This window comes from Diadema setosum, chromosome 16, assembly GCF_964275005.1.
Source record: "Diadema setosum chromosome 16, eeDiaSeto1, whole genome shotgun sequence".
NCBI lineage: Eukaryota > Metazoa > Echinodermata > Echinoidea > Diadematoida > Diadematidae > Diadema > Diadema setosum.
Window position 1 is genome coordinate 34,260,067 of NC_092700.1, and position 20,873 is coordinate 34,280,939.

At 41.2% G+C, this 20,873-nt stretch overlaps 2 protein-coding genes across 2 annotated transcripts; one reads left to right on the forward strand and one right to left on the reverse strand.

Moving 5' to 3' along the window:
* Positions 1-652: 652 nt before the first annotated feature.
* On the reverse strand, positions 653-15,981 carry LOC140239841 (enteropeptidase-like). The gene is made up of 9 exons (XM_072319663.1): positions 15,711-15,981; positions 15,050-15,217; positions 13,376-13,475; positions 12,453-12,553; positions 11,274-11,630; positions 5,184-5,361; positions 3,701-3,972; positions 1,762-1,895; positions 653-896 (listed from the first exon to the last, which is right to left on the reverse strand). The coding sequence occupies exons 1-9, from the start codon at positions 15,979-15,981 to the stop codon at positions 717-719; spliced, it is 1,761 nt and encodes a 586-aa protein (XP_072175764.1). The 3' UTR covers positions 653-716.
* On the forward strand, positions 6,785-7,750 carry LOC140239524 (uncharacterized). Its single transcript, XM_072319356.1, has one exon. The coding sequence runs from the start codon at positions 6,785-6,787 to the stop codon at positions 7,748-7,750; it is 966 nt and encodes a 321-aa protein (XP_072175457.1).
* Positions 15,982-20,873: the final 4,892 nt, after the last annotated feature.

Genomic DNA, 20,873 nt, shown 5'->3' on the forward strand with positions numbered 1-20,873 from the left:
GAAATAAAAAGAAAAAATGGGGGGGGGGGGGTTGGGGTGTGCCCCACCCCCCTTTAATTTTGTAAAGGCGTCTCCCCTTATACGGAATTCCTGGATCCGCCCCTGCTTATGTATATCCTTTTAAACAGACAAGGACTATACAAATATACTACCTGAAAACGATGGTCATGTGTTCAACGTGGACGTGTAGATGTCAGTTTAACTCTTGGTGGATAAAACACAATCATAGCAACATCTTGGCTAGCCTTATTCTTTCGCAGCAAAGAAACTGAGAATGATTGATAGTGAGGGTGATATCTACATTTATGAAATTATAATATATACATTGTATATTATTTTTGCTATTATGTGGGTATGCTTCAATTAGAAATGAAAATAGGCCTACATATTTATAAATGTCTACTATTGCTATGGAAGAACAACAATGTACGCGCATTGGAAAATTCCGTTAAAGTAAAGACCTGGGGCCCGTTGCATAAAACTCCAACCTGATTTTTTTCCGGTTGAAATCACAAAATTCCGGTTGGAAGCTCCCAACCAAGAGTTTTTATGCAACGGATTTTACATTCTTAGGTTAGCAACCTTAAAAAAATTCAGGTTGGGCAAATTCCAACCTGAATTTTTTAAGGTTGCTAAAAAAGTTTTATGCAACGGTACCCTGAAGTGTTGCCATTGTGACGTCACGTGCAACTGCGATATAATACCCGCCCACTTGTCTAGTCGTGACCGTGCTCGTGATCTCTCATCACTTCGTGAATCCAGCCAGTAAATTGCGAGACGCGGGCGTAGACTCCTGGGTGGCCGGCCCGGGCGCACCCTTCTCCAAAACTGGTGATGCCGACCAGATGCCAACGCCCGTCGACACCGTGGCAGACGAGCGGTCCCCCGCTGTCACCCTATGGGATCAAACCAAAGCAATGACAAGGGAATCGGAATGAGAGGAAAAGAACCCATTATACACTCTAGGAAAAATGGGTTCAACTTTGCACCTTTCGTCACACTAGGAGCAACCTTTACCGATGTCAAACTTAAGCTGCGTTTACAAAAAAAAAAAAAAAAAAAATCTGGCACGGGTCACGGAACGGGACTTTTGCCATCATGCGCCAAAAGGAACCATGTCAGGTTCTGTTACAATATCACTTCCTCGATAATGATTTTGCTACAAAATTAATCTTGTACTGTTAATTATATGTTGCTCTTGATTTTGACATAAGAATACTAGTAAAATGTTGTAACGAATTACTGATTTTTTTTCCAACAGAACCTGATATTGTTCCTTGTGACGTACCATGGCAAAAACTCGGCCCATTGCCCGCACCTTGCTTGGTGTAAACGGGCCATGAAAGGCGCTAACTGGTCTCTAAGGTGCAAAGTTGCACCTGGATTTTTGTTTCTTTATCACCGGAATTTCGTTATAACCGCGTTCGTTATAACGGAAGTGCACTGTACTTTTTCGACTTGCATGGCAGAGTTCGGCTAATACACACTGTACAATGTAAAAAGTTGACTTTAGTTTACTACAGTGCACTCTCGTTATAACGAACACGGTTATAACGAAATTCCGGTTATAACGAAATAAAATCCAGGTCGCAAAATTATTGGTAAAAAAAAGTAAAAATTCGAGCCGTCACGTTATTCACTTTATGCATTTTCATTGTTTATTCGTTCGGTTTTACCGAAATTTCGATATAACGAAAGAAAACTGCCGGTCCCGTTATAATGGAAGTTCACTGTAATAGAAATACATGTATAAGTACACACCTGACAGGTATCCACCCCTCCTTCCATGTAGCCGGCACAGATCATCTCGTTGGACAGGTCGTAGTTTTCGCTGCACTTCCACTGTGGGATGATCCCCACCAACGCCTGCTGCAACACGTTCGAGACATCTCCATCTGCATAGGTAGGATCAGCGAAAGGGGAAAATATCGTTGGATTTTATCAAGACAAGCAATCAAACGGGCAAACACGTAAATTAAGGAACTTTCAACTTCCTCTAACTTATTTTTTTTTTTCGAGGAAAACCCCAAATCGCATCACAGAGACCAATTGAATTTAAGCGTTTGCGTTCATTGATGATTTTGATAGAGATAAAGAAAGGGAGAAAGAGAGAGAATGGGAGAAAGATAGAGAGAATACATGTATATCGTCGGTCTATGCCAAAAGGGCCTTAAACCTCTTCCACTGGTATGCCAAAAGGCCCTTAACAATATAGACTTTGAACACTATTAGTGCCCTTTTCGCATAACAGGGGAACCGTTTGGCATAAGGCCAACGATATGATCTAATTTCAGTACATTATGTCGTCAAGAGATCACGTCATGTGTTTGATCATCAACTTAATTATGCCTCCGCCACGAAGTGGTGCCGGAGGCATCATGTTTTTCGGGTTGTCCGTCCATCCATCCGTACGTACGTCCGTCCGCACTCGTTTACGCGATAACTTTAGTAATATTGGCTGGAATTTTACCAAACTTGGTCCAAGTATAAAGTATGATGGGGCAATTACTTGATTAGATTTTGGGTGAAATCGGCCAAAGGCCAAAGGTCAAAGGTCAAGGTCAAATCATGAAATTGTATCCGTTTACGCGGTAACTCAAGACTGGATCGAGCAAATTTCACCAAACTTTGTCCGAGGATGATGTATGATGGGACAATCACTTGATTAGCTTTTCAGTGAAATCGGACAGAGGTCAAAGGTCAAAGATCAAGGTCAAATCCTAAAATTTATCTGTTTACATGATAACTCAAAACTGGATGAAGCAGCTTTCACCAAACTTGGTCCAAGGATGATGCATGATGGGGCAATTAGTCAAGGTCAACTCCTCAAAATTTTACTATTTCCCCTCATATACTAGTACATGTATATACGTAATAATATGAGTTGATTATGCAATGCTTGCATTGTTAGTTTTAAAACTTAATTTATACATGTATTACCTAATGGAGATTCTCTGGGAAATTTCCAGCCAGAAGGTCAAAGGTTAAGGGTCAAATTCCAGGTTTAAATGCAAAAAAAAAAAAATTATTTTGTACTATAATTACACTCTTTCTTCATACCTTGAAAATTACTCGATGCAAACTTATAAAAGGGTCGGTCAGAAGTCAAGTAAAAATCCTCATTTCCCCAAACACGTGTACCTGCACTCTTAGACAATATAGCAAACCTAGTTCAAGGAAAGTGAACATTCAAGATATTTCTGACAAACCTGTCATTTCAGTATTTTGCCAGTTATGTGAAACTGTCATCACACATTGTGAAGACATGGTACTATACACCTATTGGGAGAATCATGCATTATGGCGGAGGCATCAGTCGCCATAGCGACATTTCTAGTTGTTGTTGTTGTTTTTTTTCAAAACGGCGCTTTGTTAACCCGTTTGCGATCAAACTCTCAATAAAGAACAGATCAATCCCTCGGATAGGACATTAAATGGAGGTCCCGTGTATGAGAGAGTCACAACTCATGCACGTAAAAAGATCCCACTTCATTCATTCATCGCAAAGGGCAGGGTGTTTAACCCGGTGTAGTAGTCCCACCTCACATCCAACTGGACCCCATGAAAGACCAGCTTAACAAAGCTGAATATGGGCTATCCAGCCATCTTCACAGATGGAAATGTACAAACAAACAAACAAACAAACAAACAAACAAACAAACAAACAAACAATCAGTGACTCCAAGAGTTCCATTCATACCTTCCTCCGTGTGTCCCCAGCCAACCACGTGACAGTTCCGGTACGGTTTGGACCCCTCGTCGTGGTCCCTGTGGTTCATGGCCAGGCACGACGGAGTGATGTAGTCGTTGTCCGGGGCGGCCTCGCTGAGCCGCAAGAGGGCGATATCGTTCTGCGTCCACCAATCTTCGTAGTTGGGATGCACGATGATGTCGTCGAAGCCGGTCTCGAAGTGGCGGGCGCTCTCCTGCGAGAGCCTGATGTCGCCGAAGACCACTTTGTTGAAATATCCCCTGAAATGACGTGATCATGGATACACAACATGAGACAAATGATAAGCCTAAATGTCTATATGCCATACGATAGTATTCAAATGATGCACAGGACAGAGTGGATCGGTGAGAATTGGATGCACGAGTTTAACTTTGGAACTGTATAAACCCATGAGCGCCGCTCGTGGGTTTTAGACCGTTCCAAAGTTAAACGAGAACATCCAATTCTCACCGATCCACAAATAGGCCTGTGTAGGCCTATCCTTACTCAATGTTTTATAAAATGGTCCGTAAATTCATGGAATACAACCATTTTCCCCATCATTCGTCCGGCACACCTTTATTACACAATACAAGACTTGAGCCATGCGTTCAGATTTTACCGGACGCATGGCCATGCGTTCGGATTTTACCGGACGCATGGCTCAGTGTGGATCAGTAAAAATCAATGCATGACAAAACATGAATCAGATTGCAGGGATTCTAAAGCCCATTTTATGAAACATAATCATGATATTATTAGATATTAATTATAACTGACAGTCATCATCGTGTAAGTTGAACTAGCAGAAGTCGAAAAATTGTCAAAGTCAAAGAAATATGTACCCGGATGAATACCAATACTAGTAAATGTGTTAACTCTAGGGTGTAAGTCAATTTCACGCAATTCGAATGGTTTTCTCCAGTCTTTCTGGATTCGACTTTACCGGGATTGAGTGTAAAGCAGGTTATTATAGTCTTCAGCTCATCCCACTTTAATCGTGTTAATAAAGTTGTTTAAGGTTATGTTTGAAACTGAATCCCCGTCTTAACAGAGCCTTAATACCGCAACAACGTCCGGGTAGAGTCCGGGTAATTTTTTTGTTTTGTTTTGTTTTTGTTGTTGTTGTTTTTTACACTGCCTGTTAAACAGCCCCGCAAAACGTTGCTCGGACGTTTTCGCGGTAGCTTTTGTAAAATTCTACCCTGGCCAGCTATAGGATAATTACCAGCGACATATACCCTGATATTACCCTGACATGAGGAATATTATAGAGCTTCCGGCTTAACTCTACATGAATGAAGTGTGTTCTTTATATAACTGTATTTGAAACGGCAATGAAACGCAAACAAACATTCAAAAACAAGACAAAACTCGCATGAATTCAGTATGTGTGTTGCAGAATGTTGAGTCGCTTATTGTTTCAATAATATGAATTTCTTTGTTGTTGTTGTTGAATACATGTACTTACACACAATGCGCTGCTGTTACCGCCCACCGAGAATGAATGAGAGTGGCACCACACACGTGACCATTCCTATTACGTAGGGAACCAATCCATGGCCACTCCCCTGCCCCTGCGTTGATCCCGCCCACAATGCGGTCATCGAAAAGGGGGCGGATCCCACACTCGCCGGTGTTGGTAAAATCTGTCGAAAGAGTGACAAATTCATACTGCTATCATTGACGAGCTGACGATAAAACACACACATAATTCAACAATTTAGAGGGCCGTCTGGTAGAACGGTATAAACACTGAAGAGGCTATCCTGGATAAAGAAGACCACGCATTTGGCCCGACTATAAATTTTGTTATTTCCCTACAGTGAATTTAGTTACATCTCTGTTTGAAAGAACTACATTGTATCATCCACATTTTATGAGTGAATGACTGTAGAGTTGAAACTGACATTTAGAACCCCATATGACCTTCAAAAAGCAAAGATGATGTAGATTCCCTCACATCTACTTTTTTTCATTGTTTATCATTTTTCTATTTCACGGTAACACTCCTCTTTCTGTTTTGAGTTGTGTAAGCCTATATTTCCGTGTATGTTCTGTACATAATATATATATATATATATATATATATATATCGATGTTTTAGCATTTTTAAAAATGTGAAATAATCAAAAATAATTAAATTGAATTAAACTGCATTCTTAACAAACGTTTTAATTGTTATTGTTGTTGGGATTTGTAATGTGTAAAAAAAAAAACTAACAAGATATTTAAAAAACATCCAAGGTAAAACGTAAAATACGTCTTCGGTGAACTGCAGTGAACTGCAGATGAGACAAAAATGATCTTTCAAACTAGGCCTATATTTTATATCGTAATTTCGTGAGAGATTACGTCATATATGAGATCCCGCTAGTGCGCGCGCCACTCAATTCGTTAGTCGCCGCCATCTTGCTTACACGCGAATTTCTGTGCATCGGAAAATTCGCCGGAATTGCACTTGAAAATTCAAGTTTCGTTCGAGTTGGATTGACATAATAGCTAAAGTTACCTCAACGGGAGGTTTTGCCAGGTTTTTTATGGTTTTAACGATCATTCTTCAGCTGAACAACAACGGTATTTATGTCTTCAACCAACGTTCCAAACGTGGGCGGCGCAGCCGCACCACCGCTGCTGACAGCAGTTGCGTCCCCGGCAGCCACCGGCGGGGGTCGCGGAGACCAACACGCACAAGAGTGCAAGCAGAAAACTGCGACAGCCAAAGGTAAAACGCCTACTAGAGCCGGCAAGGTAGGTACTAGTAATAGTACTACTGCAACTACAAGCAGTGCTAACCCTAGTGGTAGTACCGGTGCAAACAAAACAGTGAAACCACCTGCCAAACTGGCTTCTAAAGTTTCAACTTTGGAGGATAGACTCGGCAAGCTTGAAGGCCAATTAGCTGTGGTTGTTCAATTTGTGGAGGCACAGTCGGCAAAGCAGACACCAGCCCGTGAAGGCGGTGGCAATGGAAAGAGTATCAGGACTCGTTCTGAATACTCCCCTTCAGACTCGGCAGATACTGACTGCCATTATGATGATGAATATGCAGCGCCATTTTTGGGCCGAGATATGGATGAAAACTCAGTGATTATCCAACCAGGTCAAGGGGATCGTTGTCAGGATGACAAATTTGATATTGAAGAAGGCGAAGTTCCCCCTCCTGTAGTGGAAAAAGTTCCAAACATTGCAGCCAAATTTGCTGTGGCTGAGGAAGTTGGTCCCCCCATTGACCCAGAAATTGCTAAGTCTACAGCCTACCTTCTGACCCACCAGCTTGAGCCCAAAGTGGTAGATGAAACGATCACTAAATACCCCATTCCCAGCAACTGTGAGCTGGTGGATGTGCCGAAAGTCAACCAAAGAATCTGGAATGGGCTACCTGCCTTTTCAAAGACACGAGACCTCAAATTTCAGAGACTCCAAAAGAATCTCACGAGAGGCATCAATGCCTACATACATACAGTGTCGGCACAGAATATTACTGAACAGCAGCAAGATGCACTAGCACTTCTGTGCAGTGCGAACTTTGAGCTAAATTCCTTACGTAAGGAATTCATGAAACCAGACATTGGTTATCAATTCCAACATCTCTGCAAGCCCTCTACACCGGTCTCCAAATTCCTTTTCGGTGACGACCTGGGAAAGCAAATGAAAGACATTAGAGATGAACAAAAAGCAACTGAGGGTGTCCTCAGGAGTGAGCATAGCAGACAGTACAAAAAGCAGCGTTTCAGCCCATATGACTATGGCAGGAGTGCATATGGCAAGGGCAGGAGCAAGATTACATCAGGAAGCTCGAATTTGCCCCAACAGTACCGCGACGCGGGCTGGACTACATCTCGTGCAAGCACAAGTGATGTGACTAGGCCTACAGGTGCAAAAGGACCGTGGACTGGAGCTACCAGCCATGCTTTTTTAGGCCAGCGCCCCAAGGGGAGGGGGAAGCCGCCAGCTCCCCACACCTTCACACATCCCAGCCAGCACCAACCGCACTGCGGCAGCAAGCAAGGCTCAGGGATGAAGAGAGCACGATAACCTCCAGTTCAACTGATGAGGTAAATATAACATCCTTTTCTAGTGATCATGCAAAGCTATGTCATCATGATAATGTAGAACCTGTGGTAGGAGGTCGACTGAAGCAATTCTTCCCAAAGTGGCGCAAAAATTACTTCAGACCCACATGTGCTAAATGCTGTAAGTGGTTACAGGCTTGAATTCAGTAAAGAGATGGGTGCACCATCTAGAACTAACCCCCCTTACATTTTTCGATGTGATAAAGCCGAAGAGGCTGATATTGATCTTGAAATTTCTAAACTCCGTGACAAGGGAGTAATTGAACAGTGCCAGAGGGAAACTGGAGAATACGTGTCTAATATTTTTACACGGCCTAAAAAAGATGGGGGTACACGCGTTATCCTAGACCTGTCTGATCTCAACAAATATCTCCAGTACCAGCATTTTAAGATTGAAAATATCCATACTGCTATTGAACTCATTTCAGAAAATAGTTTCTTAGCTTCAGTCGACCTTCGGGACGCGTACTATACAGTACCTGTGCACCCAGCACACAGGAAATTCTTAAAAGTTCTCATGGAAAAATCAACTTTGGCAATTCAAAGTACTGCCTAATGGCCTGAGCACGGCGCCAAGGTTGTTCACTAAACTACTGAAACCTGCATTCACATTACTGAGAGAGCAAGGGCATGTAGTAATTGGATACCTTGACGATATCCTCATTATTGGAGAAAGTGAGAATCAAACTTTGCAAACGGTTTTGGAAACCACTAGCATCCTTGCACAACTTGGGTTCTTGGTGCACCCAGATAAATCAGTACTATGCCCCACTCAAGAAATACAATTTCTTGGTTTCATTCTCAACACTCAGACCATGACAATTCGACTGCCTGATAACAAATCAGAGGAAATACAGTCCTTGTGCACTGAACTTATGCAAATAGCAAACCCCAGTGTCAGGCAGGTGGCTAGAATTATCGGGAAAATGGTAGCATCATTTCCCGCAGTCCAGTATGGACAGCTCTATTACAGGGCTTTAGAAAGGGACAAAATCAAAGCACTCATAATGAATAAGGGGCATTTTGACAGAAAAATGAGCCTATCTTTGGAAGCAAAAGAAGACCTGCAATGGTGGATAGACAATGTGCAGTCTGCTTTCTCACCCTTACGACACCCTAAACCTATGCTCGAATTGTGCACGGATGCCAGTGGCAAAGGCTGGGGGGCATCTGATCATACCACCCATACAGGGGGTAGATGGAATGAAGACGAGCTGCAAAAAGCCAGGGAGAATAAGATTAATTATCTGGAGACCCTGGCTGCTGGCATGGGACGTACTCAAGTCCTTCTGTTCTAATTCACAAAACATTCATGTCTTGTTACGGCTAGATAACAGTACTGCTGTTGCGTACATTAATAACATGGGAGGCATTAAATCCCTTGACTGTGATCGGGCAGCCCGAGAGATTTGGCAGTGGTGCGAAACTCATAAAATTTGGGTCACAGCAGCACACTTGCCAGGAAAGCTGAATGTGGAGGCAGACCGCATGTCTAGAAAATTCAATGACCGCACAGAATGGATGCTTGACCGCACAGTTTTCCAAGAAATAACCTCACGTTTTGGGACACCAGAAATAGACCTATTTGCCTCCAGACTTAACAAGCAGGTAGAGAACTATGTCACATGGCTGCCCGACCCACATGCCAAGGCTGTTGATGCCTTTACTCTCGATTGGGGAAAGTGGTACTTTTATGCATTTCCTCCTTTCTGCTTAGTTGCTAAGTGCATTCAAAAAATCAAATCTGATAATGCAGCTGGGATACTAGTAGTCCCAAAATGGCCAAGCCAGCCATGGTTTCCTCTCCTTAACAGGATGATGAATGAGGAACCACTTGTTATTCATAGGAGTGAATCCTTACTAACATTGCCAGTTTCTAACACTCCTCACCCACTTCACACTCAGATTGATCTTCTTGCTTGCAGGTTCTGTGCAACCCCTTCAGAGATGCGGGATTGAATGCACGGATAATTGCTGTAATGGCCTCTTCTTGGAGAAAAGGGACTAAAAAACAGTATGCAGTGTACATAAACAAATGGAAAGCATTTTGTGACAAGAAATGCAGCAACTACTTGTATTCAGATGTTCAAGCTGTCCTGGAATTCCTGAGTGACATTTTCTTCGAAAAAGGGGCAGGTTACAGTGTCATAAACTTAGCACGGAGTGCTCTATCTTCATTTGTGATACTTCGAGATAATATGGAAACCATCCCTTTATCCAGAGGTTTATGAAGGGAGTTTTTCAGCTACGCCCACCCAAGCCTAGATACATGGAAACGTGGGACGTTAACCTTGTTTTCAATTTTCTTCGTTCTTGGTCCCCAGCGCACGTATTGGACCTGAAAAAAATTGACGCTTAAATTGTGTGTGATTATTGCATTAATCTCAGCACAAAGGATTCAATCATTACACTACCTAAGCTTGGATGATATGGTGTTAAGAGAGAATGCAGCCACCTTTCACCTTCATGATCTCCTAAAACAGAGCAAGCCTGGAAATTACTCACACAGTGTCAAGCTCCAGGCATACCCACCAGACAGGAGACTTTGTGTGGTCAGGTACTTGCAGGAATACATCAGAAGGACCCACAGGATCAGAGCTAGTGAGCGGTACCTTTTTGTTAGCTACAAGAAACCGTATCACAGGGTATCCTCTCAAACAATCGCTCGCTGGATTAAGGAGGTTTTGGAGGCTGCGGGTATTGATACAGGGATCTACAAGACGCATTCTACTCGGGCAGCGTCTACCTCCGCAGCCAATAAAGGAAATTTCCCAGTATCTAAGATACTTGCGCAAGCCGGTTGGGCCAACGAAAGAACCTTTCGCAAGTACTACAACAAGCCCTGTCCTGCTGAGAAAAATTTTGTAGAAACAATTATCAAAAAATAGACTGTGAAGCCCTAAGATTTGAGCAGACATGTCTTGAACTGCCTGAACTTGTGAACTCTTGGAGACACAATATCTATGCAGCATTCAGCCTGAATGAGAATGGCAATGGAACCTCTATCTAAGGTATGCTCCCTACCCTTTTTCGGGGGGGGGGGTTGCCTCGAGAATGTAACCATTGGCTTCGAAATCTCATATATGACGTAATCTCTCACGAAATTACGATATAAAATGGAAGATTAAACGAGAACTTACCGTTTGAAGTTTAATATTAATTTTATGAGTAATTGGAGGGTGAGATTACGTCCCACCTCACCCTCCCTCAATTTCAAACGGTAACTTAATCTCTCGTTATCTTCCTACATCAGTGGTCACATTCTTGCTTCTAATATTGAGTGGCGCGCGCACTAGCGGGATCTCATATGACGTAATCTCACCCTCCAATTACACATGAAATTAATATTAAACTTCAAACGGTAAGTTCTCGTTTAATCTTCCATTGTATCTAGAAAGCATGCAATAAGTGACGATCACAATTTGGCAACACAAGTCAGTCAATTTCCTAGTAAGTCCATACTTCAGCAAAATAGTACTACTCACCACCTTCCGGTCCTGCGCAGTAGCCGTCCTCTTGCGGATCTTCATTCGAAAAGGTGTCGCACTGCAAGCCCCAATCATCCCCCATGTTGCTGTCCAAAAACCGCGATCGGCACGACTCCTCGATCTCATGGCAGGTCGAGCGACACATGCGCGCCACGGGTCCGTTGTGCGGGCACTCGGGGAAGAGCGTGTTGCACAGGTGGGTCAGAAAGAGCGGGTGGCAGTCCGAGATGCGTCGTGCTATGCGATAAAGACGCTTCGCCTTTCGCGGCTGGCTCATGAAGAGGTTCGGAAAGTAGGTGGTTGAGTAGTCCAGTCGCGACGCGCACTTGCTTGAAGTGATCGTGGTACACACGGCTGCAAAACGACATGAAGAGAAGTACATGTATACCATGATCGATAGAAAATTTATATGATCCATATCAATGAAACTATCATTGTCCTCCTTTAATATGTCACTGGCCTCAGCTGTTTATAAAATTCATTCAAACATGGAGGGAGAGGTTTGACCTTCAACTCAGTCTTGACAATATTGCCGGATAACAAGTGTTGAGGGGTAACTTTGTCTTATGAACATGAATTTACAAGGAATTACAGTTCTCTTTATAAGCAATTGATTACTTTTTTTAGATCCCGGGGAGGATATTACTGCAGACATTCAATCATGATTATTAATTTGGCAACTCTCAATTCTACTGTACTATTTTTTAGATAAGATTATATGGAACTGGTTGAAATCATCAAATCACAAAATCACAAAATCACAAAGTCACAAATCATTAAATCCTGAAATCACTAAAATGATATAATTTGAAAGAATGCAATATGAGACTTGAACCTGACAGTTATCTTCCGAAATGTGTTGCCGTTAAGTTCAAGGATTATTATTAAAAGATTTGAAAAACATCAGGCTTTTGGTAAAAAAAATAATAAATGATATAGGATTCAAATGAGAGAAAAGATGAGGACAGTAATATTGGTACATTATTATAAAAATAATGAATGAATAAAATCATAATGAAAATACAGCATAAAAAAAAAAAAACTAGAAATGTGTATTTGGGGGTTTGATAGTTTAAGCCATTCCATAAGGAAACCGGTGGCTTGTGTATTAAGTCTATGGGGATTTCAGAATGTAGTATGGAACGGGTTAAGCTACTAGTATAATGGTGAACTCACGACAGTCCTTCTCGTCAGAGAAGTCCTTGCAGTCGTTGTAGCCGTCACAGAGGGCGTCGTTGTTCACGCAAATTCCATTGCCGCATTCGAAATCGGAATTGCTGCATACTGTGTGAATAGATCCGAGAAGGAAAGTAAACTTGAACTGATTTTGCTGTTTCATTTTTCTGTCATATAATAATGTGTGCTGATAGCATAATAATAACAGAAACATTTATGTATCAAAATAATGTATACATCTCTGTTTCCGTCTACTCCTCCATCTCTCCCTCTATTATATAGGCTACTATATACATGTATGTATTATTTAACACATATACATACAAAATAATTATAATGAACAGGGACAGCCGAATGACTTAGTGTGTTTAATAGGGGTGGGGACCCTTCGGACCAGTAGGAAATGGGGAGGGGAGAGGATAGTAGCTCGTTCCCCCCCCCCTCCCTACAAAAAAAAAAAAAAAAAAAAAAAAAAAACCACCCCCACATCCCCGGTTCCGCAGCTTATATGTAAATCATGACTTAATGATCAAAACAGTCAAGAGATTCATAAGGATTTCATACTAAAGTGACATTCAAACGGAGATCCAATCATTTTATTTCCACTCTTAGCTCTGTCAGCACCATACGCCAACGCTGGATAGGAATACCCACGGTTCTTGAAGAAGCAATGACCCTTTGAGAATAGTGTACCAGTGTTTTGGAGAGGAATTGAAGTGTACAGTGTTCCCTTATCTCCTTCCTTTTTATTTTTGTCCCTCTCCTGAATTCTGTGACACAAAAGCTGACAATCACGTAGTAAAGCGCTACGATTACATAGAGATTGTTGGTTACTTAGTACACGCACATACTAAGTATATAAACACATTAGCTTCGACAGGCTGTCAATAATTTTCACTGTCGATATCGATTTGTACGTTAACTCACCGCAGTCGAGTTCGTCGCTTAGGTCTTCGCAGTGGACGACATTGTCGCAGATATTTTCCTCCAGGATCTTCTCCCCAGAGTCACACTCCTCGAGATCTGTCGGGGGTGAAGATCGACGAGAATTGAGCAATTTGAATTTCATTGCTTTTCGGGAAAACAACATTGCAACAAGTCCGGTGTTAAATATAAAACACTGAGCTGGAGTTAAATTTTCGGTGCTCATTTGTGGTGTTAGATCAATACCTCCGGGTGTCACTTCAAAATATAAAATTGTTTTTTGAAGAGTTTCTTAGTTAATGTTTTTCTTGTTGATTTTGAACTTCAACAAGACGATCAAGAATTTTCCGATAAAGTACTTGATTTTGAAAAAAAAAAAATGTGTGAACACATTTGCACCACAGTAACACCAGTTGGTGAGGTCTCCTATTGAAGCTGGGTGGGTGTTATACCATTGCCATTAACACCAGCAATATCAAATCAACACCATGGGTCATTGTTGAATTAACACCAGCGCAGTGTCAAAAATATCATCAGTTGCATATCATCAATTTAATGAAGTGCCAGGCGAACACTTTTCAACACCGGCACAACATACTTTCTACACCTGTGGGTGTGGTCCTCCATTGACACTTGATCGGTGTTAAATTTAAAACTCGTGGTGTTTTTGCAGTGAAGTTTTCCTGCATGGCATACCAAAGTTTCTGTAGAGCACAAAAACTTCACTTATTCTAATGTTCTGTTTAAGACCTGCCAGTATAATATACTTAGATGTTCAGAAGATGAATTAAATGAGTAGACAGATACGCTTTTAGTTTGACAGTACTATAAGGTACACAGTGAGATTCATGACATTTGCTCCTACGACAATTCGTTGCTCCCTTGAAATATCTGCACACTAAGCCAAGCATATTCTCATTATCCCCACAAACGTGACACTATAAACCCTGATCCTAACCGTCATATCAAACTAAACCTAAAACCTTAACACAACACACAACCTTAACCCTAAGTCCTCAGAGGAAAGAAAGTCGGTAGCCATTGTCACAGGAGCAATAATGTCGTGTCTCCACTCGATGGTGTTCTATAATTCATTTGGAGTTCTGTGGTTCCACAATTTGGGCAATGCATGTGCAAAGGTGTGACTTCCTTATGTTTCTTTTTTTTCCCTTTTGACTTCCATCTGTGATGGAAATTGCAGAAATCATATATCACAGTAGCTATGTAATGGTTGTGGACATGTTGATATGCTAAAGCTTTCACACTTCAAGGGCCTAATATACATGGAGGAGATTTCATGCGACTCTTAAGAAGAAAAAAAAGTGGCTTGCGCTCCTACAAAAAAAAAAAAAAAAAAAAGAGGGGGGGGGGGGGTAACCCCAGGACCCCGTTTCATAAAACTTGTTATCAATAACAAATTACGATAATGGTTATAGGCTTTACTGAAATCCTTGCATCTGACTGGCTGAGAACAAATTTGTCATGGAAATGTGGTAGTTGAGACGCGGGGACGTCTCCGAGACCAGCTGGAGACTGGAAAAAAGCCTCTGAAAGAAAAGAAGTCTAAATGTCTGATTCTTTAGAAGACGTCGCAGAGACATCGCAGAGACGTCTCTGCATCCATGCACTCCCCGACCACTCCGATTCCGGTGCCTGTACACAGTACTTCTTACCGTTCTTATGCTCCAGAGTGACGTTGAGAATGAACCCCATACCGCCGATATCCCAGTCCGATTCGAACAGCACCCACAGCTCGTTTTCGGGGCTAATAACATTCAGTTGGGGAGGTCGGTGTCCGGTCCACTGCTGCAACACGTTAGCTCCCGGTGCATCTCCTTCCCCTGTAGCAATCGGAAATCATTATGAAGGGGGTTCAGCATGGAATGATCATCACTAGCTTATACGAGCAACGACATTTTGGCATCACCGCTCATGAGGTATAGAGGCGTCGATATGAAAAAAAAAAAACAATGATAGAAATGAATGATCAAATAAATAATTATGACAAAATGACCATATATATATATATATATATATATATATATATATATATACATTTGATATCAAATGGTGACAAAAACAGAAAATAAAGAAAATAAAATGAAAATATTTATGGAATATTGTATGCAAACATGATTACATGTTGCAATTGATTTTTTTTTTCTTGCCACTTGTTCATCGTTTCAAAACTGAGACTGATAATTTAAACAAATGTGTTCATGGCTGGTATCAACTAGCCATAACTTTCAGAATAAAAGCGATGAACTGTGCTTTAACGTGTCCAGATCTAAGTTTTAACCCTATTGCCTTTGTTTACTACGACGACGAACTTACCAATGTAAAGATAATCCGCGCCGGCCTCTGTGTCGAAGTAGTGCACGGTGAGAACGATGCGGTAATTGTTTGGGGCCGTGAAAACCCACGAACAGTACTCATTGGTGTCGTACTCCTCGCCGTCCCAACTCGGGTAGTGAGAAGCGATGGTCCCGGTATCGCCTGCCCGCATGTCGTACTCGTCTTGATCCGGACACTCAGCGCGTACGCCCCCGAGGAGCGCCAAATAGGCGATCACGGACAACAGCGCTTTTGAGTAAAGTACTGCCATCTTTGAAATCTCCGGAAGTCAGAATATAACCACCTTATATTTGGAAGAAACTAAAGGTAATTACACAGCGAGAGAATTATGTTTTCTCTAAACACTGCAACCTTTGCCTCCCCCTGACAGCACCTGCCACAGAAGTGTACTTATCCAAATCCAAAGATGGCAGCCTCGAAAGAAAATCGATTTTCTTCAAGCCATCGGATTGCAAACAATGGAAAATATTAAAGGGTGTAAGGGATGTATCGATTATATGACGTCTGCGACGTTCCAAGCTCCAAGCAACGAAGTAACTTCACTCACTTCAAGGGTCTATTGTCAAAGTTCTTTCCTCAACTGGGTAAAGCCTTGTGGTATAAAATAGGCAAGGTGTTTGTTGCACACTAAGAGGTTGTGCCAGACGGATGCAAATATTGAGCACTCAGGCAGTGTCGACGATGAATTAATTGATTATAGTTCTTAGATCCTCTACTTCTCTCTCTGTGCCTTCTCTCATGCCCACCCTTTGTTACAAAGTATGCTACTGTCAAACACACACACACACACACACACACACACATTCACAATTATATACATACGCACATACATACACACATACATACATACGTACGTGCGTGCGTGCGTACATATCACTATGATTAAACAGAGAAAGAATTGTCGGACAGACGGAAAAAATGATGAGAGAGAGAGTGAGGGGAGGGGGTGAGAGATAAATTGGGGATGAAGAAGAGAGAAAGGAAGATAAGAGAAGACTCCAGTGATAGAATACTAGTATGTCACAGGTGAAAAGTTATATGAAATATTTGGTCATTATCTATTTCAATTATAATGTTAACACCTGCTTTTTCACCTTTAAACTCAATAGAGAAACTGCGCCCTTGGGTATAATTGCATTCTGTAATCCAAATATTGTGAATAAGATGTATACTTTACTCATCTTGTTCTCTTCTCTGCTTTCATTCATTTTCTTTGTTTATTCTGGGGTTGTTTTTTTTTCTTGCTTCTGGCTTTGTGCTCTCATATTGCCTTGATGATTTTCGATTTATCATTTCAGTAACCCCCTCCCTTGTTACCATGGTTACCGAGAAGTCATACCGCGTTTATAGTCCCCCTACCCGAGATTCCCTAACTTACTATGTCTTGTAAGCTCTCCCATATTCTCAATAGACATCTCTTTTCATGCATGAAGTTGATTGGTTGAATTCTATTGAGTAATCAAATTGAAACATTCCATTTCTCTTGTAAAGAATACTGTTATCTGAGTTCTTAAGAGCGTACAAGACAAGTTAGAAAAATAGAATTGTTACGAATTGTAATGTTTAAAAGCCGTTGTCCAGGTCAAGCGATTTGCTTATTGATAACGGTCTCCTCCACCTTTATACTTAAAGATTTGCAGTGAAATATATGTGTTATTCACATGATCTATGTTTGTGACGAGAACTTTTGTTTATATTTTAATGACTTGTGAATAATTATGTTCGATATTGTCATACTTATTTTTCTTTTATACATTGTCAAGTGGAGAAATAAAAATTACTGAAAATGAAACTCATGAAACTAAAAGACAAAGTTTCATACTTTTTAGCACAATTTTAGTACTGAATACTGTTTAATGAGTTTGCTAAATTGTTTTGTCACACAGAAGATATTTGTTGTTGCCACAATATCGAGGCGAAACCCTTTGTAATGCATAGAATATTAAAGCAAAGTAACAACATCCAGACGAAAGGAAAAGGGGGGGGGGGCGGAGTGGAAGTGGAGATGACAGTATCGATCGAACCACGTCCCATTTCATAAAAGATGTTAGGTTAGCAACTCTTGGTGGAATGATAACTTCCAATAGCAACAGCCAATCGTAAGCTGGATTCTTGTCATTACCATGACAATTGCCATTCCAGCAAGAGTTGCTGTCATATCAGCTTTTTATGAAACGGGGCCAGATCATGGAGTTCACAGAGAAAAATACAAGATACTAGCAGACAACACGATAAGTCTTAGTTTTTGTAGTTCCCCTTGATTGCTGAACGCTCAATTAAGATATTACAATCATTGTGAGTATTCCCCGACTTTCGTCATGCGACGTTATTGATCGTTTTATTACTTTTTACAAAGGGATGAGATATTTTTGGTTGAGATTGGAATTCAGATTTTAACTTTGGGGGAGGTCATTTGAAACCACTTATTTCATGTATTTGAAATATACTATTCTAAGAGGAACTAAAAGTTTATTTGATGAAAATTTGTTTTTAAATTGCTGAGATATATGAAACAAAGTAAAACAAAGTGGTCTTGATAAAGGGTGGGTCCCACCTTTTATTAGGACCACTTTGCTTTACTTTTTGTGGATATCTCAGCCATTTCAAAGGGGAACACAAAAGTGCCTTCCCCCGCCCCCCCCCCCCCCCCGAAAGCAAGGAATATATAAAATCCTAGTCATTCTACATTACCAGAAGATGTGATCATAACTGAGGTTTGGTGCTGCACATTCGAGTATGTTATTGTATGCCTACATTGGTGATCATAGCTTCAAGTTCGACCATAGCGGATCAGGGGATGACCCCCTTTGGCCCAGTAGGCCCTATAGAAGACGTTGGGAAGGGGCGGGGCACATTACTAACCAATTTTCATCTTCTTTAAAACGCAGTCAGATTTTTACCATGAGTGCCATATGATAAAATTTCTTTACCATTGTAAGCCCTCATTATGTGTGTGAAATCATTTCACATTTCATTTCATTTCATTTTATATATATATATTTTCCACACAAATCATACAGTGTTGTGCCTACAATGTATACATCCATCAGTGACAATGTAAAGCAACACATATAAATTATAAGCTATAAGTTCAGTATTATACAAATAGCATTTACATAGCATAAAATCAATTAGAATCATTCTCAAGGGTATGACATTCATGACGGATAAATAAAACTGTGTGTGAAGGGAACCTACATTTGACTCATTGGTACGGAAAAGGGTTGATAGGAAATGAAAATGATTGGATATCTTTCACAGCAGGAAGCTCGCAAGATGCCACCGACAAAGCGATCAGTGCAACAAACTGTACATTATATAATATGTAGACCCAACATACCTATAGTAGACCTGCTGTTAGTAGGCCTGTCTTAAAAGAACGACCTGAATTGATATTATTCTCCGAAAGGGCAACAAATCTATTAGGGCCTCCACCACATGTGTCATCAGTCCCACCAACGGTGAGTTGGCTCAGTCGGTAGCGCGTCTACCTCACGATCCGAAAGGGCCCGGGTTCGAACCCGAGTCTGGACTGAGCAATGTTGTGTGTAAGCATACCGACCCCTCTATAGCAAGAGGCAAAACACTCTGTCCCGCGGATAGGATATAAAATAGAGGTCCCGTGTTTTTATGAGAGAGTATACAACTCATGCACGTAAAAGATTCCGCTTCATTCATTCATCGAAAAGAAAAGGATGTTTAACTCGATGAAGTGGTCACACCTCACATCCAACTGGACCCCATGGAAGACCAGCTTAACCTAGCTGAATATGGGCTATCAAGCCATCTTTTTCAGATGGAAATGAACAAACAAACAAACAAACAAACAATGATTATGAATAATCACATTGGGATAGATAAAATAGCCTGTTTGAAGTTATAAGAAAATTCAATTTCATCATATAACTCAAACTGCAAAACAAAAAATAAAAGGTAAAGCATCCACGAGTCCCCCCCCCAAAAAAAAAGAAGCTAAACAAAACAAAACAAAACAAAACAAAACAAAACACTATTATTCTAAGGAGATTTCCAACTGGATGTCACATCGAAATTATTGCGTGGATGAGGCACAATGTATATTCAAATTCACCCTTTTTGTACAAGATGATTGAAAGTCTCAAGCACTATGGCCAGGGCCGGCGCACTGTTTTCAAAAGTGTGGGGGCCCACTTCCGGGTTTCATGAGCTAACAAGCAAAAAAAAAAAAAAAAAGGAAGGTCCTCACCCTCAGCTCATCTCTCCCCGTCCCCATTCACTTCCGGGTTTCTTCAGCTGACAAGCAAAAAAAAAAAAAAAAAAAAAAAAAAGGTCCTCAGCTCATCTCTCCCCGTCCATTTCCGGGTTTCTTCAGCTAACAAGCGAAAAAAAAAAAAGAAATAAAAAAGGTCCTCAGCTCATTCTCTCCCCTCCCATTGTAGTGCCTCTTACGTACTTCTGGGTTGAAAAAAGTGTGGGGGCCCAAAGTGATGACACCTTATGTATTCCTTTGTATGGTGCACAAAAGGTGTGTGGGGGCCCGAGCCCCCACGGCCCCCACGGCTGCGCCGCCCCTGATGGCGACGTTAATTCTTCGAAATATTGAAGACTAACAACATTATTTGTCCGCCAAATTCATGATGTTTACCCAAGAACCTGTGCACAACATTCTACATGCATATGTTTTTATTCGTAAGAATCGGTGGAATGTCGCATATACCTAAGATTTTTTCATATCACAATAAGTTTTTATTCCCCAGAGCCGACTACAGTATTCGGTTTTAATAGTTGTAATGTAGATGTACCTGCCACTGATCTCTATAAAAAAAAATAAATAAATCAAAAAAAAAATCAAAAAAAAAAAAAATCATAGAGATCAGTACACGTGTATTGGTACAGCTGTACACAAACTGTACCTGCCTTCGCTGCCCGCCCGCCCGTACAGTGAAGCACGGACCAAAAAAAAAGTGAACTTTCAGTCACCTGAGTGAATTTAAGTCACGTGACACCCAATCGAGCAGACGGCCAGGTCATGTGAATTAGGTCTCTTGTTTACATCACGCGTGCACTGCAGTGATTACATGTGGCAGTGCGAGTCGGGTCAACTCAGATTGTATGTGACTCGTGCAATATTGGGTTGTTTTAGATGTTAAACCACAGAAGACG